We start from the raw sequence: 25,695 nt of genomic DNA on the forward strand, positions 1-25,695 counted from the left end.
AACAGTCAAGACATCAACAGGCTAATCTCACCCCTGTTGGGTCCTGGGAGCCTCTTGCTTTTCTGGCATCTGGGATTTGGTGGCAAAATTATACACACACACACACACACACACACACACACACACACACACACACACACACACACACACACACACACACACACACACATATCAACAGGGCTGCAGTCCTTTATGTAGCCTGTAGTGAAAAATTGGCTTCAGACTCTCTCAGGTTTTGGTTGAATTCATGTTTGATACAATGGACATGTCTAGTTCATGCACATGTTGTTGCCTCCATCTGCGAGACAGTAGCAGTCCTTAACCCTAGGAATGCTTTCACTCTTTAAGTGTTTATGGGCTCATGGGATTCAATTGTCTTTATCTGAATAAGCTAGGATTTGCTTCTCTAAAATCCAACAATCATCAATATTAATTTCAGCAACATTTTTGAGGCCATGTCATGAACATGAAATAACACAAGAATTCTAGAGCTGAGATTCTGGAGGATCCATTGCTTTTCCTACTGATTTATATTGCTTTTGAAATATCATCAAATGGAAACATTATCAAGATACATAGGCATACAACCCATTGGGTGAGAACAGCATGTCAATTGGGAACAAATATAGCCACAGTGTCACTAAGTTCTTGGTAATTCTGCTCCACTCTAACAGCACCTGGTCTGTGTGATCTCTCTTTAACTCCAAGGTCACCATGTGATCAAGCAAGGTACGTGTGAGGTGGTCGCTGTGCACCGTTGCTGCAATAAGAACCGCATAGAGGAGCGCTCTCAGACGGTCAAGTGTTCCTGCTTCCCAGGTCAGGTGGCTGGCACAACTCGGGCACAGCCTTCTTGTGTTGAAGGTAAGACCTTTCCAGTCAATCTCGCTAGCACTATGAAAGGGCTAAAAATCAGTGTGTAGAAATCTAGGGTGCTTTGAGGTATCGGTCCAAAACTTAACATAAATATGTTTCAAAATCTCCTGATGAATAAGGCAGGTCTTTAATAATCTCAAGGAGATTTGTGTGCATGTGTTTATGTGTGTGTGTATGTGTGTGTGTGTGTACATGCATGTGTTTGTGTGTGTGTGTGTGTGCTTTAAAGCCTCTTTGCTCATCTATTTCCAAATGCCATGCAGACTAAGCACTTCTTTCTTTAGAGTCTCTCTCTTATTCCATTTGCATATATAAGTTCCCTACTATTCTTAAGGGATCAGTTCTGGGATTCTCTATGAATACCCAAATATCCATGGAGGTTGAAAAGTCTTATTTAAGAATGATGGATTGTGTTGGCCACCTGTATGCATTTTCTTGAATACTTGAAGTCATCTCTCTTATAATTCCTGAAATACTACAGCATAGGAAATGCTATGTAAGCAGTGATTGCCTTATATGTTATGGAGACAGAAATTCTGTAATTATCAATACACGTGTGTTCTATCTGTGATCATTTAAGTCCAAGGATGTTTGGTCAATGTATATGGAGAAGGATACTTAGAACTGGCAGCGGTTATTTATTTTATTTCCTGTTTAGTGGTATACAGCAACATTCCTTGTCACTAATATTTTTTCGTTACTCATTAAGTTTTTATGTTTTAAAAAATGTAGTTGCATGAGTGTTTTGCCTGCATGTTTGTATGTGCACTATGTGCATGGGGTGGTACCAGTAGAGGCCAGAAGAGGGTGCTAGACCCCCTCACAGAATTTCATGTGGGTGCTGGGAACTGAACTTGAGCTTTCCCTACAAGATCCTCAAGTAGTTTTAACCAGTGAGCCACTTTTCCAGCCCCTACTTACTGTGTTAAGAAACAGTTATTAATCACCTTTGGAGTAACTGTCCTGACAATAGTTTGGGATCAATGTATTATTCCCTGGTTGTCTTCAAGTCCCATAGAGTACTGTGCTGATAGCTTGTGTGTGAGAGAGCAGGTATGTATGAGGAATGACCATTGTGGGTTGTTGGGGAGACCTGGGATTGATTCTGAGTCCCAAGACTCTTGCAGCAGGTTTGTTGTTGGAAATACATTTCATTCCCCGGAGGAAGAGCTATATATAAGAGCGATATATATGGTGCTCCCTCTACAGTTATCTGGAAGCTCCATGAGTCTGACCATCTCAAGCTGAGGCACTCTTTAGATACATGTTAAAAGGTCAACAGTGAAGACACTAGCAATCAGATTCTTAATGTCACATTTTATTTCACAGTCAGCATAATAACTGACTCCATTCCTCACCCCCAAAACACAGAGATGTCCCTCTCCATTCATGCATGGGTGGTCACTGTTGTATGTTGAGTCCACCAGCCACCTTTCGAGGGGGAAAGTGCAAAGGGAAACTTTCCTCTCTACAATTCCTTACTAGAAACCATGGGTCCGATTGTATTAAATTCAGATTAAAAGGGTAAGATGGTACATACTTTGTCTATTACCTAACAGACCCACTCCATGTGAATCCTGAGTATCATAGGTTGTACAATTTCTGTAGTGCAGGATGAATCTTCACAGTATGGCATGCGGCAAGGTAAAGAAACTCATATTACATCAAGAAGCTAATACTCCTGTCTTCTAAAGCTTTTGTTCTTTTAGCATTTGTAGATTTTTGACAAAGGATTTGTAGACCCAAAAAAGGAGAGAAGAATCTTAACATTTGAAAAAACAACAAAAAACAATCAGACACTCTTCAGAGTAGACTGGTACTTAACTCAGAGAGTCAGTCACTGCACTTTGGTTTTGGCATCCGCCAGAGGAGTGCTCCACCAACCTGTGTTTCACCTTGACTCCCACCCTGCCCCAAGGCCTCAGGGACCATTGTGAAAAGAGAGAGTGAAAAGGATGTGAGAGTCAGAGGTCAGAGAAAGGGAGCCAAAGCATGCTCCTGATGTGATACAGACCTTACCTCAAACTAGAGCAACTATGGCTGCCTGACAGGGATCAAGCCAGGCAACATTCTAGCATGGACTCAGGAAGGGAGCTCTTAGGGTTTTAACTCTAGCCTTAGGAGAGCTTAAGCTCTAGCTTTAACAGTTGATGGCCCTTGGGGAGGAGAAAGCCAAAAGGAGTGGCACAGTGGTTGGTCCACCATGCCCAGTGGATGGTCTCATGCTGAGAGTGTATGGGTAAATAAGGCAGGATTCAGTGAGCTTTGGGAAACAGCAAACAAGTGGATAGGAAGTTAGAAGGTTGAGGATTAACTGACAGTAACACACAGTGTGGACTGTTGATGAATATAATCAAAATACATTATAAGATATTTTCAAAGCATTAACAAACATGTTAAAACTTATAAACTCAGCAAGTTCCTCTGTTCTCAGCCAGGAGCATAGGGAGTATTTATTTATATTTTCCCTGCAGTATTCCAAGTCCTTTGTGTTCTCTCTCCTTTCTGTCTCTCACAGGGTTCTACTTTTTCCGAACCTACACTTGCTAATTCCACACTCTAGGGACCAATGTCTATTTTTACCGGGTTCCTGATTCTTCATCTTCTATTTCCACCCCACACCCAGAAAAGGTCTTCTGTAAAACAGAGTGGACCTGCGACTCCCATGCTAAAACCACATTTAAGAGGAGATTCCGATTCTGTTTTTTGCTCAAGAAAGCTTCTAAGATCTTAGTGTGACTCAGTTTCTTCTGCCTTAGCCAACCTAGAACGTATTGATTTCCACTCATCTCCTTTCCAGGATCATTGCCTTCGTCCCCAGGACACAAGGCTGACTTACTAAATGCTTCTGTACTTTGCATATCCTATATTTTTCTCCATACCATCTATGAAACCCAGCGCTGTGTGCATACCTCCTGATGGTTTGCAAAACAGTATTTTTCACTTTCCAGCATAGGTTGGCCACAAACCAGTTTTAGCTTGACAGAACTGACTCATCCTAAGTTCAATTGTTGAAGATAACAGCTACCTTTTGTCTCTGTGGGTTTGAAACTTCTTCTAAAGGAAGCTATGAATCATAATATGGACTATTTTACATCCTGTCTAGCCTAGCATCTTTTGGATAAGAAGTTTTATATGTAATGTTTGCAGGATTCAGCCTTTATTACACCTTGAAACTATTTCTGACATGATGATGATTCCTTGTTGTCACCATCATCTTGGTAAAGAAAACAGATGAAATTCAAGTCTCACCCACAAAGAAAGTGTATGAATACCCTAGATATCTCCCCACCTCCATATAGACAGTATATAAATACCCAACCTCCTTCTTTGGCTTTCACCCTTGAGTAACTATAATATTTAGTTAGTGTATTTTTGGTGCATAAATTTTGGAGATAGGATGTAGTCTTTGGTCTAGATTGCAGTGTCAGTGAATGTTTTGTTTAAGTTTTTAGATTCACCTAGATTCTCCCAACAGTATTGGATCATTGGTATCTGTGTTGATTAACTTGGATTTTTCTGTACCCACAGAATTCCATTGAAAGGATTGGCTGTAACTTAGCTATCCCTTCATTTGTGAGCATTTTGGTCCTGTCCCTGGGAAATCCAACACACTCACAGGCCAGCTACATGACTGATCTTTCAAGCATTTTAGGACCAATGAGTGATGGTAGCTATTCACTTCATTTGGCAGCTACAGCCCCACGACATGTTCTGTGGAGCAAAGTTTCCTGTGTTGATACAAATAGCTCTCTCTGCAGAGAGAGATGACTTACACATGGTGGGGATGTTTGAGATGGCATGTCTCGACAAAACTTCATTAGATAGTACGCTGTTGCATATATGTAATATGCAACTTCAATGTAACAATTTTGCTAGCGACTACCAAGCAGTATCCTGAAAGAAGACTGATAGTTTCCTCTTGCTCTGTCTCTGCACATTCTGAGGTAAATGGCCACATTCAATGAATATCTATTGGATCAAAGTCACTGAGGGAGCATAGAGGCTTTAAGCTTTACTTAGGATGAGCATCTGTTTCCTATCCACCTGACCATCTGAATGTTTCCATAGGGCTTTTTAGCTTTTACCTGCTTAATCTTTTATCCCATAATAATTATCAGTATCACTTTTGCATGTGGAAGACCCATTCTCTGTTGCTGTGTCCTTCTTATCTTATTTGTAAATAAGAGTAGAGAGGATATAAAATATAAAATTCACTCAAATTTACATTTAAATTAAAACAAAGGCACGGAGATGTTGGAGCCGGGCACTAATTAATGTTGACACAGAAATTGGAATATCCTTTTGCATTATTGTTAATCCACACCACAGATACTTATCTGGTGCTTTCAATGCTTCTCTGTAAAAGCTTAGCCTTCATTAGTTAAATACAAAACTTAGATATTTTTACCCAATCGCCCCAGTTTTTAAATTACAATTAGCTCTGGATGATTTAAATTTATTTTCAATACACTGTGGGGTTGTAGAAGAAGGAAGAGGAGTTATTTTTGAGCCATGGTCTTTGTGGCCTGAAACAGGTGTTGTTCTGTGGTAAGAGCTTTTTTATTTAAGATCTATACTGGCACACAGTTTCCATCTTGTGATGGGGAACAATATTCTTGACATTTATCATACCACTGTTTTCCTATAGGGATAATGTTGACTGGCTTTTATGATAAAAGCAAGATAAATGTACTACAAGAAAAGCTTAATTTATTTTGGTAAAATGAATGCTTTGTAAATATCGGATTTAAAACAGGATTAATAAGACAAAAGCTTGGGAAACAAGATGTTATTTTTAAAGGTGTTTTAAATCTTTTGATAAGCCTTCAATTTTTTTCTATCTTTCTGTCTTTGTTGCAGAGACTGGTTGAACTATAGAGAGAGATATTATTTAATTCCAACAGTTCCCATGGCTCTGGGGAACTGTGTGATGAGACAGGCTCTCTTTTCTATAATGTGTCCTCACTGGGCTTGGTGTTTCAGTCAGGTTTATTCTCCTCGCCACTGAGTTTCTGTCACAAATAGTCAGGATAGTGGTACGAAGTTTACTTCACACAAGCACCTTGAGGTTGCCAGATGTGCCTTGGAATCTCTTTGGATAATTCATCAAGCTTTAACTGGGCACCTTGATACTGACTGACCTTACTCTATATGCTGGGGATAGTGTAATGGTGGACTCCATTTCTAAGGAGTTCATAGTACACAAGGAAAGAGAGAAAGATAAACGCTCACAAATGCAGGATTCTGTGGCAGAACAGAGAATGTAGGGTGGCCCCCATGAAAAGCAGGGTGTCTGAACTGATTGGTAGAAGATGAAAAGGCGGAGGAGGGGAAAGAACGCAAAGGGTATGTGAGTGGATGGGCAAACATGGATGCCCAAAGCCTGGAAGAACACAGAGCTCTGGAATCGGGATGGGATTTCACTGCTTCTGGGAGTTCATTTTTTTGGAGCATAGAGGAAGCACAGATTGAGTGCCAGTAGAAAAGATGAGGATTGCTATGAGTCAAGTTCCTTAGAGGTCCTGGGGATCCCTGAAAAAAGTGTGGTCCCTTCATTTGGCAGGTCTCCTCAGCACAGGTATATATAGTGAGCTCTGGGTTTGTGAGTGAGAGCAAGTGGGAGTAAAACAAGTTGGAGAAGTGCAGCATTATTCAGTAGGGGAAGGAAGACATGTATAGGGTTGATATATCTTTATTGTGGATTAGGGTTCTTTCCACTAACCAAAAGCTTTGAATAGATCCAATAAATTAGTACAGTCTCCCCATTTTTAATTTGAGTTTTGTTCACACATTTTAAGCATCTATGGCTGAAAAATATGGATTTTGTAGCCTCATGGAGACATAACAGACTTGGGAAACTGTCTATAATAAGTATCTATTACATAAAGCAGTTGCCAAACAGTTTTGACAGTGCATAGGTAGATTGCAAAAGAAAGTATTACCTACCCTCAAAATGGTAATGGTAGTGCCAAGGTTGAGAAACCCTGACTTGAAAGTCTTCAATATTCATGCATGTATTTGTAAATCTGCTGGGTACAAGGGGAAAAATCAGATCATTAAAAAAAAAACAAGGACCATGATTGGGTTTGCATATAGCAGCTCGTTAAGACTTCAGAATTTGTAGAAATAACAGTGCTGTAAGCTAGGAAAACAAATACATTTCAAGGTAGTTTAGCTCTTTCCTGCTCACAAATGTTAGGTGGGTCATCAAAACATGGAATCGATAGCATGATTTGCAAAGGACACAGAGTGTGGTGAAACAGCAGTCAGAAGCACAGATTTCAACATGTTAAAATCTCAGCCAAGGATGTATATTTAGGGAAGAGGTTTTAAAAATCTCCTCATCCATACTTCCTTTAAGATTAAAAATAGACTTAAAGAAAAAACAGAGAGCCAAGATGGTCCAGCAAACATTACAGGCTATTGTCAATGCCATCGGTTACCCAGCAGAACTTGACAGCAAGACCATATTGTTGAAGACTCTTTGTACGAGCACATGGAGAAATCTGGCTGGTACTCAACTAGAAGCCCATTCCCACTGCTTATTGTAATACAGTGCTGGAAGGTGCTATGCACACTGCCCAATGAGAAAGTCATCAGCATTTCACCAGGCATGAACCTCACAAGCCCTGATGATAATATGTTTGACAAGATGTGCTCAGGGTGCAGCAATGGCAGGAATGCCATGGAGCATTCGAGCACTTTTGACTGGATTTAAACCTGCTCCATGAGGTGGGGAATCTGTACCATGACACTGTCAAGGAGGCCAAGAACCTGTATTATAAAAAATCGTGGAACCTAGGGGAAACCCCATTGCTGCTATTCTGCTAAATGAACGTAGTGATAATGTCTTATTAATATACCCAGAGATCTGTGCATCAATGAGTCCCACAGAGAAGCTGCTCCTCATAGCAGATGGGGTGCACAGAGACTGACAACCGGTCCATGAGGTTAATAGAGACTTTGGGTACACTTCCAGTACTCAGTTCTCAATTGATGTCTATAATACAGTCCTCCAAGGCTGTGGGATCTGTGGAAGAGGTAGACACAAAGGTAGGGAGCCAGAAATGGTAGATAAATTCAAGGAAACAGTGCTTAGACACAGTTGCATGTCCACTACAGAGCAATAAAGAAGAGTTACACAAACTCAAGCCAGATAAAAATCCCAACATGGAGGAATGGAGGTGGGGTATAGAGTTTGATCCCACCTGAGGAGGTGGCACAATTTGCTTACTAGGGAGGGAGGGAGGGGAGGAGGAGAGCGCAGGGAGAGGAGAGGAGAGAGAGAGAGAGAGAGAGAGAGAGAGAGAGAGAGAGAGAGAGAGAGAGAGAGAGACAGAGACAGAGAGAGAGAGAGAGAGAGAGAGAGAGAGAGAGAGAGAGAGAGATCAGTTTCTTCAATGATTTGACTCCTGATATATTTAACCACACTCTGATATATATTACCACACCCTGGAGTAGTCCACAACACCACTTGAAATGATTTTTTTTAAAAGGAAAGAGACACTTGAAGTTGAATGTGTCAGGATGGGTGAGAGGATCTGGGCAATGAGGTAGAGGAACAGGATTAAATATTTGATATAAAATTCTTAAAGAAATTTTAAAGAATAAAAAATACATTATTCTCAAAGACAAGGCTTTTTCTGTTTGTTTTAACTCTGCAAGTACAAATAAACTGAGTCTACAAATGAGAATAAGTCTGGAGAAGTCAGCCAATCTTTAAACCAGAGTAAAAACAGCTGATCAGCTGAAATTCAGACCTAGAAACATTATACAATGTAATTAACTACCAAAGTAAAATACCAGGGGGCACCACTGTCTTGATATTTTCCTTTCTGTGTAAACTGGAAATTAATTACAACTTGACAATGAGGTATTATGTGTGCTTCCTAAAACCAGGAAGGCATAAGGCTTTAAAAAGAATTTTATTTTAAAAAAATAGAAGCAACAAGGCATCTTCTCATTAGAGTGGATGGTGATGTTCAGTAGCAGGAGGGGTTAGACATACCTCCCACAAGGCACGCCCTGTGGGAGAAATGGCCCAGGAAAGGCAGATGCCATTGACAGTTATTTTAATAGAATCTAACTTCTGGGTCTTTGCTTCAGCTCAGAGTTGGGCCCAGCTGTCTAGAAGCTCTTTTTCTCAGTGCTTGTCTCCCTGTGGGGGTCCAACCTCCTTCAGTTCTCACTCTGCTGTGAGGTTCACAGGCAGAAGTCTCAGCACAGAACGCCATTCAAAGCTGGTACTTTTGCTTTTGTTCTGTCCCCTTTGCTCTCTTTCTAGAACATTTGCTGCTGGGTCTTTCACAGAGAAACTCCATCGGGATAATCTGTCACCAGGGCCCCTTTACTGTGTTCTTCTGTTAGGTATAAACAGGATTTTTTTTTTTTTTTTGCAAATGTAGGAATTTAAAATTCTGGAGTAGCTTGCTATTTTATCTCACTTTTTAAGCAAACGAAAACAGGTTTAAAAATTATAAGAACTTGGTATTACGTTTACTATTATCTAAATCTTTATAAAGGATATTAATAGAAGACTGTACTGAATGTATACATGCAGAATATTCAAATGTAACATTTTCATTAAAAAAATAACAAAAAAAAAAGGAAAAAGGAAAAGAAAAGAGAAGAAAATGCCACAGAACCGATGGAATGTCTCTATGTATGAAGAGGCTTTCCACACAGTCCCAACAACCTAAGTTCCATCCCTGGAACCCACATAAAGGGGAAGAGAACAAGTCCAAAAATTGGCCTCTGAAATCCACCCACATGACATGGTATGCACACTCCATTGTGTGCACGATATAAGTAAAATATTTAAAAGGTCAACTCTAATGGGTCGAAGATTTTACCATAAGACCCAAATTTCAGAAACCACTAGAAGAAACATACAGGTACACTTGACGAACTTGGCACCGACAGAGGTTTCTGGGTAGCATTCTCGAGACCAGGAAATAGTGGCATGCATGCTGGAGTGGCAAAGGGACTACCACAGAGTGGAGACCGCGACACAGGGTGTCAGGAACCTTTGATGGGTATATGCCTGACAGGATGGTCCTACAGAACCTGAAGAATTGAAAAAAGCCCCCTAGGAAGCAGCAGCGAAATTAAAACATGGAAATAATACTTAATGTGTATAATACTCAGTGAAGAATAAAAGTGACCAACAAAACATGAAAAAGTGCTTAGCATCATTAGCTATTAAAATGCAAACCAGAACTTTAGGGAGATATTATTACACCCCAGTAGAATCGTGCTATTCAAAAATTTAAAAAAGGTAATGCTGGTAAAGATATGGAGAAAAAAATAACCAAAACTTGTGATGCAGTAGAATATGAATGAACACAGTTTCTATAGAAAACAGTATTAAGTTCCTAAAAATAGCGGGATACATCTCTCTTTTTGATCCATATCCTACTCTTGGGTATAGCATGGGAAAAAAAAAAAAAAAATCAGTTGCTGTGTAAAGCCTCTCTTGTGACAGTTGATTATTCCTGTCCAGAGGATAATTTTAAAAGAATCTATTCTTTTTTCCTTCTGTCGTGAGTTCAAAAGATTGAACTCAGTCGGCGTGGCTCATGTGGAAATTACTTTTACCTGATGGACATCCTTGCCAACCTGTTCTTCCTAATCTGAAGCACCATTTTGCTGTACAAGAGTCTAGAGGACTTCATATAAGTAATAATAAAGGCATAGACACGAAAGGTCCTTGGTTTTGATCACTAAATTGGTACTCATTCATCGAAATTACTGTCTATGTTAAAAACCTTTTATCTTCATCTTTCCTTTTAGGGAAAATATTCCGTTCTCATATACTATATACTGATTAAATTTCGTCTTCTCCATCAACTCCTGAGTTTCTCCCCCTTCCTTCCCTCTAGTCCTTTGTCTCTCATTAGAAAAAAAGCAGGCTTTTAGAGATAACTACCAAACATGACCAAATTCGTAAATAAATAAAGCAAAAGACTGTCATTTTTGAAGTTGGATAAAAAGCAACCCAACAGGGAGGAACAGTCCAAGAACAGGAACAGAGTTAATGACCCATTTGTTCTTGCTGTCAGGGAGTTCATAAAAATACTCGCTAGTGCCTACACACCTCTCTGTGTGTGGATGTGGAGTATATACCTGTGTGTCTGCTTACACAGAGGACCTGGTACAGACCATGAAAACCTTTAAAATATGTAAGGAGATGGAAGCATGGTAACATTTGATTACACATGCATCATGTTATCGACTCCTAAAACTGCTACAATTAAAATTATAAGTACATTGTGGTACATTCTGGAGGATAATCCGTGTAGGGAGTCCTTCATGCATTCTAAGTCTGGTACCTTCAACCTTAATTGACCAACTTGGAAACTGGTTTCTATTTCTATTTCCATCACCTTTTGCTGTGTCTTAGCAGTTTTAGGGGACAAGCAGAAGGAACAAAGTGGGTAAAAGTGCTTTGAAATGACAAAGAAGTTCCACCTGCAGTGCAGAATTGAATCGATATGTGATATTTGGAGCTAAAAATAACTTTCTTAAGCTTCCTTGTCCATCTGCACAGTTCAGCGGCTGCCTCTCTGACAGAATAAATAACTCATGCAGCAGTATAGCATCCTCTGCCTCGGCACATACTGACTTAAATAGGGAATGGTTAACCTAGATCACAAATGTACTTGACTCAAGTCTATTGGTGTTGACTGGGGCCATTAGCAGATAGCCCAGGAACAGTGGCTACATAAGAAAAGGAAAAAACATCACCCATTCAGTGAGTTGTGAAATGCTTCCCCGTTCTCATCCCAGTGTATAGCTGGTGTCCCAGTTGGGTTTCTAATGCCATTTTGTATTATCATTTTGCTGCTTTTATACAAGGATTTGTTTCTAGTGGACGCCTCTAGTGTAAGGGAAGAGGTATATATTTAAGGGTCATCATGTGGCCTCTGATATTAGACTGCATGCTACCCTAGTCTCTGGACCTTAGAGTTTTCAAGCCAGGAGAAAAAAATATCAACCTCAGGTTTGAGATAACATAGGATGAGCAATTAGCAGGAGCCTGGCACTCAATAGGAGAGTTGCCCTCAGCATCAATGGAGCATGGACTTTGTATTTTTCTTTACTTGACATCGATGGTCTTTCTTTTAACATTGAGAGAATCTGTCCTGTTTTCTCTGTATGATGCCATCTTACCTGTAGAGACAGTTTAACTGCCCCCTGTTCTTGGATGCCCTCTCTTGCTATTTTATGCCCCTTTGCTGTACCTATTAGAAGGAGTGAAAGTGGAACACCCTTCTCCTGTTCTTTTAAGAGGCATCCAGCTTTTTACTCTGAATTACAACACAGGCTGTAGCTTGGCATTTATGGCTCTCTTCCTGTGGTGATACATTCCTTTCGTTACCTAATTTGTTGACAGTTATTATCATTAAAGGGGCGTGGATCTTTTCATAAGGCTTTCATAGACCTACCAAAACCATCATATAATTTTAAAAATCATTTATTTTCAGAATGTAGTGGGTCACACTGATTAATATTTAATCATCCTCGCACTTGAGAGGCAACTCCCACCTGATCAAGCTGTGTGATTCCCCCCAACATCCTGTTGAATTGGGTTTCCTAGTGTTTTCTAAGGGGTTTTGCAATCATTTTGCCATATGAAATATTTTGGCCAGGAGTTTTATTTTCTTGTAGACTTCCGACCTGACGTTGGAAGGAGGCTAACGCTAGCTTCACAAGGTGTGTTTGTGGCATTCTGTCTGCTTCACTTCTTTGGAGTCTGAAAAAAAAAAAAAGTTGAATTCAGTAAAGTTGGCAGACAGGAAATGAATTGGAAAACAAAGGGATTTTTGCCTTTTCATGTCATAACAAGGTACTGAAGATCCATTAATGACAGTGTAACAGAAAGACAAATGCTTTAGGAAGAAAATTTAACTAATATGAGGCAAAAGATCAGCATACTAAAAGCTATCTGATGTCACAAGGAAATTATACAGCATCGAGGTGAATAGGACTGCCAAATGTCCTAGACTGACCATGAATCCCTGTCAAAAACAAGTGGCATTCTCACAGAAATGGATATCCTAGGCTTTATGTGAAGTCACAAGAGAACTCAAATGAATGTACAGTTTATAGTGAAGAAGCTAAGCGATGTGACACTTCCTGGTCCACGGCATTTCCAGAGTCCTGCAGTCATCACAGAACAATACAGGTGCGCTGAAAGCCTGCGACCTACAGGCGCGCCTGAGCAAGATAGAAAGTCCCAGCAACAGCTCACTGGTGTGCAATCAAAGGCCGAGTGGGGATATTCACTGAAGAGCTATGTCGTAACTCCTCAGGAGTGGGACTGGCTGGAGAAAAGAATTGAACTGCGAAAAGGCAGGGACACCTCACTTACCACCACACTGAGGAGAAATCAAAATGTGCATGAGTGTCACTACTGTCTGACACTGAACTCTAAACAGAGAACTGAGATTCAGGAAAGAAACACTTGACACACTAACTTGGCAATGGAGTTTTGAGTCGTGACACCCAAAGCACAGGCAGCAAAAGCAGGAAATCAAACTGAGAGATATGTAGCCGTATACGAAAAGATCTATAAAAGGCTAGCAAGTGAAGAGGAAAGGCCAGCCCAGAGAGTGTGAGAACTTGTGTGAGCACATTTACTTTTGGCAAAGATACGCACCCATTCCCCAATCTTTTCCCTCTCCTCACTCTTATTTTCTCTCCCTGTGTGCCTGAGCATGTGTGCACATGTGTGTTCATGTGTGTAAGTACCACGTGGAGGCTAGAGACAGGCATCAATGTCTAACTGCAGTGGAGTTACGGTGTACATGGGTAGCGAAGAACTGAAGAGCAGTCTCTGAAATGAATGCATCCTTTTGACTCGCTGAGCCATGTCTCTCCAGCTCCACACACGAGATTTCTGTAAGGGGTTCGGATGATACAATACAAAGGAGCTTGAGAACTTGAAGTATCCTGTTGTCTTTGTGGAACCCGGGACAAATAGGTTCGTGGGTCTTGGGAAAGAAAGGAACCAGCCGGAGTTTCTCGTGCTGGAAGTCAGGCGTCCATGGGAGTCATGGGAGTGCCATTTAACTGTGTCTCGACAGCAGTGACAGGCAGGTGATGGACTATGACTGTGGCATGAGGCCTCTTGAGCCAGGTCTCACTAGTGAGCGTCAGGAGGAAAGAACTCTTCCCATTTCAAGTAAAGCAAACACTCTCAGAGCGATCTTGTTGCACTATCCCATGTAGTGCTTTATAAACATTGAGGTAGTAGTTGGGATTTAGGGGTAGATGTTTTATGTTGGCTCAGTTTGAGATGTGTGATGCTTGCCTGGAGAAGAAGGACTCTGTGTTGTTCCCTCGGGATTGATTGTCATGAGTCCTCTCAGTGGGGTGTCTCATGGTTTAAATGACAAGTGAGTGGGGAACTTTCTCACTTCTACCATTCTCTCTCAATTCATGATTCACAGGTTTGAGCTTATTCAAGATTACCATTCTTCTTCTGGTGACCTGGTCCACTTATTTAAACCAAATCCATTAAAATAAGCAAAAAGTCTTGAATAAGCTCTTTCTCAAGAAGACAGATATCAAACAGGCATCAGAAGTAGTGTTCTACCTCCTGTAATAATTCCTACTTATTAGAATGATTTATCAAGACTACAAGGGGTTGTGAAATGTAGTGTGGAGACTCTCATGCATTGTTGACAGGAAAGTTGGTGGTACAGGCATCATGGATAGCCTCTCAGAAAATACGTTTGTATGGTAACCCTCCTCCTACCTATAATCCCAGGACACCAATTTATTTGTCTTCTTTTCTGTGGTGCTGAGGATCAAGTCGACATGCTGTACTCACTGATTCTGGAAGTCATCACACATTGTACACACATAGAATTGTCATGTGCCTTTCTTACTATTACAATCTATTGAAGTCCTCATTTTAAGACACAAAAGAAATCTATGGGCCAGCTATTTCTGCAGCTCACAAAACATGGGACACAATTATTTATTATCCAAAGGGGGAGAACTGCAGCACCTACTTGGGGATATTTCCTATGCAACTATTGTTGTTTCAAGAAAACAGGGCCAGTCTTTCTTGACTCACCACTACCCCAGCCCCAGCTCAGTTCTGTACAAACTCATAGGCTGAATTCACCCCTGCAATCCAGTTACCCTCTGAGCCTGTGGGACCATCCCATATGATGGAGGAACTTTACCTCTGTCTGTGTTCAGTTCCAGAGATCTACTGTGCTGTGTTTTTGCTTCATGAACACTACACAGTTTTATCAGCAGACTTCTGTGTGTTCACTATACGTGGAGTATAGTGAATCACAAGTGAACTAAACATCCCAGAATAATCACATGTGGGCTGTGAGGCAAGGCTGGTCCTGTCACGTTCAATTGCCTTTCATACATGACAGGATTGTGCCCCACCATTCCATTCACTCGATGGCCTACAGAGATATCAACATATATGAAGGAAGGTTTAACTTTTTAGTGTGGTATGCTTTTCCTTATAGATAAGACTAACATTGCAACATCAGCTTTGCCCTGGAGCTTGCATCCAAAGAGGATGGCCTTCACAGTATCTAGCATTTTCTAGAACAAAAGTCTGGCCCAAAGTTTCTTCTCTTGAACCCACTTTATCCCTTTGTGTTCCTGAGCAAGTGTGTTTCTTTCTTTCTTTCTCTCTTTCTCTCTTTCTTTCTTTCTTTCTTTCTTTCTTTCTTTCTTTCTTTCTTTCTCTCTCTCTCTCTTTTTCCTTCCTCCCTTCCTTCCTTCCTTCTCTCTCTCTCTCCTTCCTTCCTTTCTCTCTCTCTCTCTCTCTCTCTCTCTCTCTCTTCTTTCCTTCCTTCCTTCCTTTGTCCCCTTCCCTTTCCATCTTTCCTTCTCTCTCTCTCTCTCTCTCTCTCTCTCTCTCTCTCTCTCTCTCTCTTCTCTCTCTCTCTCTCTCTCTCTCTCTAATCTCTGCCTCTTTTGGAGAAAATGATGTTAAGAGAAATTAGATGACAAGCTCAAGGTCTTTAAAACAACGAAGAAAATAAAACGTTGAGACTCAAATCAGGGCAGGGACCCTACCCTGTAAAGCACTGGTTCTTATCAACTCTATTAAAATCCGGTAGCCAACTCCAAAAATGCATTTTCCAGAGGATGTGGAGGGACAACTGGATTCTTTAACAACAACAACAACAACAACAACAACAACAACAACAGCAAATTTATTTTTATTTATTTTAATTATAAGTGTTCTACCTGCATGTACATCTGCATGCCAGAAGAGGGCATCAGACCCCATTATAAATTGTTGTGAGCCACCATGTGATTGCTGGGAATTGAACCCCTCAGCGCCTCTGGAAGAGCAACCAATACTCTTAACAGTGGAGTCATCTCCCTCCTCTCCCCACCCAACTGAATTCTTATACACTTATGCAATCATTCCAGTCAGCCAAGTTTGTGTCAGTCTGCTAATCTGTATTAAGTTTGGCCACCGGCTTCTGGAGGAAGAAGGCATGTCTCAAACACACTGTAACCTTTGTTTTCCAGCTTCCATTGTGATTGAGAAGTGGTGGTGCCACATGGATCCTTGCTTGGAAGGAGAGGACTGTAAAGTGCTTCCGGACTCCTCTGGTTGGTCCTGTAGCAGTGGCAATAAAGTCAAAACCACAAAGGCAAGTATGTGGGAAAGGCAGCTGTAATTCACAACCACAGTCAAGGTAGTTGTTAAGGCTGGGGGTTTCCTGCTGTGACTGGATCTCACCAGCATGAGAACAACATTGTTTTATGTGGATAAACCAGTCAGGGCTGTGCTAAAACTGTGGCTTTAGTCTTTCAAGAAAGTGCTTTGCTAGAGCTACTGTGTGTCAGGGCAGTGATTTGGTGGGTGATTTTAGACAGGGCCCCTAAATTCACTTCTGTTCCTTCACGAGCCCAATTTAAAGTAAAGGTTTCAGAGTCTGACAGGGCAGTGTTTCAAAGCAAGAGTCCACCTCCAGATGATTTACTCTGCCATAGAGATTGGAGACGGGCTGGTTGAGATTTTTACTCAAGTCTCTCTCAGCTTCTCCTTAGTGGTTCCCATTCTGAATTTCTTTTTGCCTGATAGAAAACACAAGCTATTCAGTTCTGTGAAAAAGCAAACTTCATTGTCTCCTCATGTCTACTCAATGACTTAGATCTTAGAAATTTTTACTACCAAATTCTTCTATGACTGCTTTGCCAGCTCTCATTCTACCCACGTCACATCCAGATGACAATTGGCCTCTTTCCAGTAGAGACGCCATACAATGTCTGCAACAGTATTTGTGAGACGTCATTCCTCTAAAGCCGGTCATCCTAACATCTTTGAGCAGCTTCAGTCCCTACACTGGACCTTCATAGACAACCCTACAAGATAGCCCTTTTCCTTTCTGCTCCAACCCCCCTGACCTTCTGTTGGGTTCTGTCATGCTGCTTTTGAGGTGCCTCTTCCTTTTATATGATGCGCTTCCTTCCCTTCCTTTCTACCAACTATTATTCTTCCAGGAATCCACCCTTTGTTGCATCTGTGATTGGTGTCTCTGAGTGTCTGCTAGGCTTACATCTTACATAATAGCTGTATTCCTTTGCTACCCATTTCCCTACCCATTACTCCCTGTCTCTTGTGGGATCTGTGAAGTCAGGGATTAGTCTGTGTTTGCTTATGTTTGTAGGCTGAAATCCAGCCGTGTCTCCATAGCTGTTTCTTAACAACACTGGAGTTAGAGGGACTTGAGTGATGTCCATTCAAATTCTTTTCCCATTAAAGCATAGCTTGCCCTTGCTAGTGATGTTGTGATAACAATAACCCCTGTATTGACAAGAGTTGTGCAGATTCCACCAATCACAGGCAATTGATCTCAACCAAATGTGTTCAGGTATTGTTTTGTCTTATCGCTACTCCCTAATTAATACAACGTTAAGACCATTTCTGGCTGGCGACATGGCTTAAGCCATGAAGAGTGCTCACTTGCTGCTGTTTTCAGTTCTCAGTACCCACATGGTGGCTTACAACCAGGTAGAACTCCATTCCCGGGATGCAGTGCCTCTTCTGGCCTCCAGAGCAGGACACCCATGCGCAGTGTATGAGCAGTCTGTGCTCAGACATACATATAGACAAAAGCCTTACACATATAAAAAAATATTTCTCGTGCATTTGCCTTGTAGTTGTTATGAGCAATCTAGAGATGATTTAAAGTAAAAATATCTGCATACACTATATGTAAGTAGTCTAACAATCTAGGTAAGTTTTTAGTGTGTTCAGATTTTGGTATCCATGGGAGATTCTGGAGGCAATCCTCTAAAGACACCAACTTACAATTCTCTTTTTACATCCAGAGGAGAAAAATCTGTGGAGTTAACTCTCCCACACCCCACCATTCCCAGTGGGCCACTACCAATAAACTTCCAACCACCTAAAGCCATTGTACATGCTAAGCAAATTCTGCTTCTTGCTTCTGACTCCTTTTAGATGTTCCCATAAGTATATTCTAAATAAAAAATATTGAAGTCTCCTATGAGGTTAAAAAAATAATCTTCCATCTATCAGTGATTAAAATAAACTTTCATTGTATTTCTTGTAGACTAAGAGATAACATTTTAGAAGATTAAATTTGTATTGATTTTTAGATATAAATGTAAAGCAAGATTGAGTGGAAGCCAAGTGAATTCTGGAAAAAGAACACGTGTAAGTAGTTCACTTGGTAAAGTGGCTCTCTCTCCCTCTTTATGTGCAGTTACTGAGAGCATTAGCAGGAAGCAAACCTTTAGGGGTGTTTTGCCTTTGTGTGCTGGGAATATGAGTTTGCTCTAGCTAAATTCTCAATGGTGGTGACATTTCATTTATCTCCCGGAAAGATGTAGAAACATAATACGGTTCCCCAAGCCACCGTAATACTTGGGCTGCTTTTTTTCTTTTTCCAGTGATATGCCAATTGGGAATAATCTGGAGGGCATAAAGCATCGTTTCCTTTATTAATCCAAGTCAGCGGGCCTTGAACTGCATAAAACATTTTATGTCTGTTATGGCTTATATACACACAGAAGTTCATTAGGGGAGCCCAGACCACCTCCCATGCTGAGCCTGCCATTCTAGAAATTGTATCTATTGCTTGAAATGGTACTGACCTTATATCACTGAGGGGGCGTGGGCAGCCATCCTGTAAAATAGCGATGGCCTCCCTGAAAGGTAATAGCTACGAGAACAAAACAGTTTTCCATTTTCCTTCAAGGTCTCTGTACACAGCAGCATAGAACAGGAAATAGAATGTGGTCTTGGGTAGTAAACCACCTAGGCTAGGGTTTTATTTCCTATTTAAATGCAAATTCATGGGTTGGGGATTTAGCTCAGTGGTAGAGCGCTTGCCTAGCAAGCACAAAGGCCCTGGGTTCCGTCCCCCAGCTCCGGAGCACGTTTAAAATGCAAAGTCATAAAGAGTTAGCGAGTCAGTTTGAGATACTTAATGGGCTCTGTTTGAAAGACGAAAGTAGGAGTGGGGGCTCAGGAGGTCGGGGGTGGGGTGGGGGGAATCCTTAGTCACCAGCCTGAAATAGAAAGGATTGACATTCTCCTCATTTCTGTGCTGCAGACAGAGACAAGCAGACAGTGGGACAGAAAGATCTCCAATGCTCTCATAGACTGGTAGGATTAATAATATTGTGATAGTAGCCACCATAACAAAACAACTTATAGAGTTCAATGCAAATTCCAATAATAGTCCGAGCCCATTCTTAACAGAAACCGAAAAACTTCTCTCAGTATTCACATGTAAACACAAAGGACCGGGACAACCAGTCAATCCTGAGTGAAAGAAGCAATGCTGAGGTTTGCACTATACCACATTTTGAGCTATTTTATGAGAGCTGTGCAAGATGAAAACAGTATGGTATTAACACAAAACAGATATTTAGAGCATGGGATAAAACAGAAGGCCAAAAACCACGGGACTCCACAACATTGTATGCACGAAAGCTGACCAAAATATGGTGTTGGGGCAATTGGATGTCCACATAAACAAGAATAAAGCTGGACTGGGAGCAATCACCCTGCACAGAAATCTACTCCAAATGGGTGAAAGTTCCATATGAAATCTGATGCTGAAATCAGAAGAAAACATAAGCAGTGCTCCACCAGATATAAAAACCTTCTGAACAGGACTCCATTTGTTTGGAAATTAAGACCAACAATTGACAGGTGAGACCCCATAGAATAACATTGCCTCTCTACAACAGAGGAAATAATTGAATAAATAGGGAACCCCATAGAATGAGCACATTTGCTAACTATACATCTGATAAGAGGATTGACATCCAGAATATTCATAGAACTCAGAAAAGAAAGAATCAAGAAAGCAAATGACTCAATTAACAAAACGGGCTACAAAGTTCTCAAAAGAAGAAACAAAAGTGACTAAAGGAATACCTAACTCTCAAAATACTCCCTAGTCAGAGAAATGCAGACTCCAACTTCTCTTTGGGAGCTTGTCTTCCACTAGAGGATAGCATAAGATAAGGAAACATTTGGGGAATAAATATTGGGAAAAAGTTGGTGAGGAAAGCCCTCTCATTCATTGAGTTGGGCTTAGAAACCATCTAGCTACCTCTGGAAAATCAGAGTAGAAAATGCTCTAGTTGAAACTTGAATCTACCTATGACTTGGCTTAAGTGCCATTTCTTGATAAATAACATGTGTTGACTCCAATAATTCTACTCATAAGAAGGTTTTGAAATCAGCCACGTTCACATTTCCTGCTGTATTCACAACAGCTAGGGAATGAAATCAACATAAATATCCTACTGATGGACAATAAAATGTGGGATATGTACACACTGGAATTATAATTAGCTGGAAAGACAAATGAAATTATGAAATTTGAGGGTAAGTGATGGAACTGGAGCCTATACTGAATGAGGTGACCAGATCCAAATAGATTTGAGTATATAACCTGACATTTCTGAAGAAGTCGGGAAATAGGGGAGGGAAGAGTGGGAGATGGAGCAGAGCAGGAGGGAAGTATGCCATGAAGGGGATGATGAAAGCCAGGTGAGTGGTGGGGAATTTAACAGGGAGAAGAGGGATATGGTGATACAGGAGGAGAGAGGAGAAGCAGCAGAGATGTCTGAGTAAGGCCATAGGGCAACATGTGTGAGTAACCTGTGTGTGTGTGTGTGTGTGTGTGTGTGTGTGTGTGTGTGTGTGTGTGTGTGTATGTGTGTGTGTTTTAAATGCACAGTTAAGTTAGGCAGATGAGGGTAAATGTTATTGCTCACAAGACACAGAACTCCTGTACTATCTAACAAAAAGTCAGTTTCAGGAACAGGGGCTTCCATTGAGTTGTTGAGTCAGAGTACATGTTTTCCAACACTCGATCTAAGCTAGTGGTAATGCCATTACCTCGGTTGCCTTCCAAATAGTTGTGAGACCCTGTTGTTGCTATTACACTTTCAGATATTGGGAGATTAAAGGAATGATCTAGGAATTTTAGGATAGCTGAGATAGATATTATTGAAGCCACCAGAGAACTAGCTCTATAGTATCAAAAGGTGCTCCAAGCTGCCAAGGGAGAGGAGCAGCCTATAGTAATCTAACCCATCTGTAAAGCTTGCCTGATGACAATGATCAGCCCGAGCAAAATATCTGCAATGGCGATATTGGCTGCTTTGTCTTGGATAACTCATCAGCAGTCTAAAATTAGACTCAGTCGGGAAGAAATCGTGCTCTGTTACTGTAACCCTGACAGCTGCCTAGAGCTGAGAGCTCACCAGGCCTGGTGTGAAGAACCCTGCTACTTCGTCTAATCTATATACATTAACTGTGTTCCAGTCAAATCTTATCTTCATACCCACAGGTAAGTATAGCTCTATCTCCCATCAGAACAAAGCTCTTCAGAGCACATTCTGAGCCAGTATAAAGAGATGACACTGGTGGAAACTTTGAGGAAAGAAAACATGGCTGTGGATTGACTATTCCATTGTATATCAGCAACATAACTTATCATCTCTAATGGCTTGAGGAAAATCACAGTGAACTGGGGACATAAATGCGGTGAGCCAGAGGGGCCCCAGAGCGCCTCTCTTTGTTAGATCATGTCCTCTGACATTCCAGGAATAATGCATCCATGAAATCTCAACAATGCGACTGCTCTGAAAAGGCCAGGATAGTGATAATAGCTGTTTGAGCTCGATATTTCAAATGTGAACAGGGGGATCGCGATATGAGGCTGAGCTTCCACAGAAGAGCTGCAGGCGGTCAATGGCCGCTGACAGAGGGAGTATTAATTTGCTCTAGAGATAAGCTCCACATGGAATGTCCAACCCAGAGTGGTCAAGCTCTCTCTGAACAGGTGCTTAAAAAGCACATGTCAAATGTCTTGGAACTCTCTCTCTCTCTCTCTCCCTCTCCCCCTCACGCGTTTCGTGTGTGTGTAACTCTGTATTTTGGGTGTGTGTGGGAGTGTGTGTGTGTGTGTGTGAGAGAGAGAGAGAGAGAGAGAGAGAGAGAGAATACTTGCACATATTTATTTACATGTAACAATATTAAAGAGACCGTGAATTAGGAGGGAGGAGTATGGGGGGATAATGGAGACATAAAGTGTCATTGTAGAAAGTTCTCAAACAAATTACATAACAGTAGTAAAACCAAAACCACTTTCCTTGAGCTGTAGATATGACTGAGCAGTAGAGAACACTTGTTGCTCTCGCAGAAGCTCTACTTTGCTTCTCAGCACCCACACCTAGTGTCTCACAACCACCTACAATTCCATGTTCAGCAAACCTAGTGCCCTCTACTGGCCTCTAAGTACCATAGGCATTTCACACAGTGTTCATACATATGTGTGGGCAAAACACTTATATACATAAAATAAAAATATGTAACATTTTCCCTGAGTTGATTATGGAGAAAAGGCAGAAGTAATGAACCATTCGATTACTACCCCTCTCAGAATTGTCATTATTCATGACTTACATCCTCTTTCTGCTACTAAGGTTAACTCAATGTCTGGCTTCTTCTCTGTCAGGATATTATAATCAGATCCCCACTCAGAAACTGTTGTGCAGCTCGGTGTGAGCATTGTGAGCGGGCTTCTCTTTGAGTCACCCACCACATGTAGGTGACAACTGACTGGGTGCCTAACCAGAATAGTTATTCTCATGTGACTAAGTAAAATGTCACTCTGTTGATGGCATTGTGATGATCTTGTGATTATTTATTTGGTCCCTTAAGATTTTGTGGTCATGACACGAGCTTGCAAATGTTCCTTTAAACGTAAATATGAAATTGGGTTACTTTAAATTTAACTTGGGGATATGACTAATATAGGTCACTACTTTATTTTGTCTCCAGTATTTGCAGCTTTAGAAAAGGAGCGTTGAGAACCCAGTGGATATCAGTAAGGCTTGGATAGATTCTTGATGTCCTGTGTGTCCTCTGCTGTCACGAGCATAAGACCTTCCATTGTTAAAGAGCTTTAGAAAGGTAAAGAGACTTTGCAGTGCATGAAGCACTGTGTTAGTTTGTAACCCTCACATTTGATCTTCTACCAGAAAGCAGAATAAGCGATAAGGCACTACTTTACCTTGGGGAACTAAACTATTTCCAGGGAATAAATGCTCCATTAGGGAAAATGGAAGGCCTGGAAAATACTGTCCCTTCCATTATTGCTCTTTTCTGTAGTTCCAAAGTGAGCTCTGAACTGGAGCTTTGAGGCTCATCCTAATGTTATCATTCCCCTTTCTATAGGAAAGGTGGTTGGAGACATTTCTGTGTTTCCACAAAATTTAGAATCAGGTTTCCAAGGGAGTGATGTGGCTTTAATCAAATGTACTTCAGGTAGTTCTTAAGTTTATTTTGTTGTTGTTTTTTTGTTTTTGTTTTTGTTTTTTGTTTTTTTTTGTTTTAGAATCTTAAAACACACAGCTACCTATCTAGTGATGTGCATGAAGCCCAAGTTTAACACAACCAGACAACCAGTGACCAGTGTGGTCATACAGCTTTCTCTCATGTTCAGATGTGATGTTCCACATGAATAGACCTTTTCATTGCCTGCACTTGGAAAGGAAAGAGCATTAAGTTCAAGTCTAACCCACCCTGTGATTGTCTTGACTTACTGTGATATTTTCTTCATCCCTATACGAATGATTCCTGGGAGATCTTTTGGAATAGTTCCATTTTATTGAGGATTTCAGACCTAGTGATATTGGACTTGGTCAAATTCACATAGCTAGTTCTTATAGCAAAAGTAAGAGAATGAGGGGCTGTGATAAAATACAGAAAATTGCAGATTCCGTTTTCTCTGAGAACTTTCAAAGTATCACAGATTGTTCTGCATTACAACTGTCATGGGCATGGATTAGCGTTAGCATCTGGCTGTGCCTGGCCATGTTTGTACCTGGGTTAGAAGTGTTTGCAATCGATGCCTGTATACTTTGTTACCATCTAATAAGTGTCAATAAGCTGAGAGTGATAAAATGCTAACATTAAAAAGTGAGAAATATTCATAGCTGGTTTTCTCCCCCAGTTGAAGTAACTAGTCTTTGTTAGTTAAAAGGCAATTGTTAGTTTCAGAGAGTACATGTGGCTATGCTTGGCTAGAGGCTGCCTATAAGATTACAGACTAATGTGCCCACTGGCCCATTACCAGTTTTGGACAGAACCTAGCATATGGTGGTGGCATAAGTGGTAATAGGTATGCCCCTCCCCTGCCTACATTCATCATCACATAGCTAGCTTCCCTCTGCATTTTTGCAGATCCTCTTACATTTACTACCATGAGAAATTGTCCCTCTCCCATCTCAGATACACATACATACACTCTTTTACCCACCCACCCATCTACGTGCACACACACATGCACACCTGTGCACATGTGCACAAGCACACATACACACTAGCCCATTTATAAACATTATAGAAAATAAAGTTTGTTCTTCAGATTTCAGCAGTATAACAACTGAAAAGGAAGTATTTAAGATGATTATTCATAGAGCTAGGTCAGTTGGTCATCTAAATTAACTTTTCCTCTAAGCATGAGGAACTGAGTTTGAATCCTCAGAACCCATGTAAAAAGCATGTGTATGCATGCGCACATGCATGTGCCCACACATATACACATAGGTTACTTCTAGGTTCTCACACAATAAAGGGAAATGCATAGGTTGGCTCAGTGGGGCCCACGGTTGAAACAAGAATCAGGGCCATGCTTTGGAATATTTAAATATTTATGAGTGCCGTGTCTGACAGAAGACTGAAACTGATTCCTTATGTCACAGTAAAGAAACTGGGGCAAAGCCACAAACTCTCAGCTTGTGGAAAACTTACAAGTATCAAAACTGTCAAAGACAGAAAAGTTGGTATCAGATACTGGGGCACGCTGTTTCAATCACTGTCTCTCCCGATTCAGCACAGAAGCACAGACGGGTAGGTGCTGGAGTGAGGACTTTAAATCACCTTGCCTGGATTCCCCAGGGGAAGTCACTCCCTCTACAGAGAGCTGCTGCAAGTGTACAGGTGCCTTTGATGCAGCACCTGGGCCAGGTCAGACAGACGGAAGAAGACAGGGCTTTGCATGGGTTTGGGGAGGGCTCTCATTTCAATTCTGATTAGACACAAGACTCATCTGAGACCTCCCCCATTTGTAACTTAATTCATCTTTATGTGACTCAAAGAGATGCATGACAGTTTCTCTTCTCATTTCTGATACAGCAGATGGATAAAGGCAATGAGTGTCAGGTAGAGAGGGCTGTTGAGACTCAGAAGGCAAAGATTTCCAGTAAGAAAATATAAAATTGACATGACCACTTTAAAACCCACTCTCTCTCTCT

At 41.0% G+C, this 25,695-nt stretch overlaps 1 protein-coding gene across 1 annotated transcript in view; it reads left to right on the forward strand.

The window, feature by feature from the left end:
- Positions 1–17,182, forward strand: part of Tafa4 (TAFA chemokine like family member 4) — a 156,029-nt gene extending 138,847 nt beyond the window's left edge. Inside the window, exons 3-5 of the mRNA XM_032907222.1 lie at positions 709–864; positions 16,405–16,529; positions 17,081–17,182. Coding sequence (XP_032763113.1) covers positions 709–864; positions 16,405–16,529; positions 17,081–17,182 — 383 coding nt within the window. The remainder of the gene's footprint in view (positions 1–708; positions 865–16,404; positions 16,530–17,080) is intronic.
- The last annotated feature ends 8,513 nt before the right edge of the window (positions 17,183–25,695 follow it).

This window comes from Rattus rattus, chromosome 6, assembly GCF_011064425.1.
Source record: "Rattus rattus isolate New Zealand chromosome 6, Rrattus_CSIRO_v1, whole genome shotgun sequence".
Classification (NCBI taxonomy): Eukaryota; Metazoa; Chordata; class Mammalia; order Rodentia; family Muridae; genus Rattus; species Rattus rattus.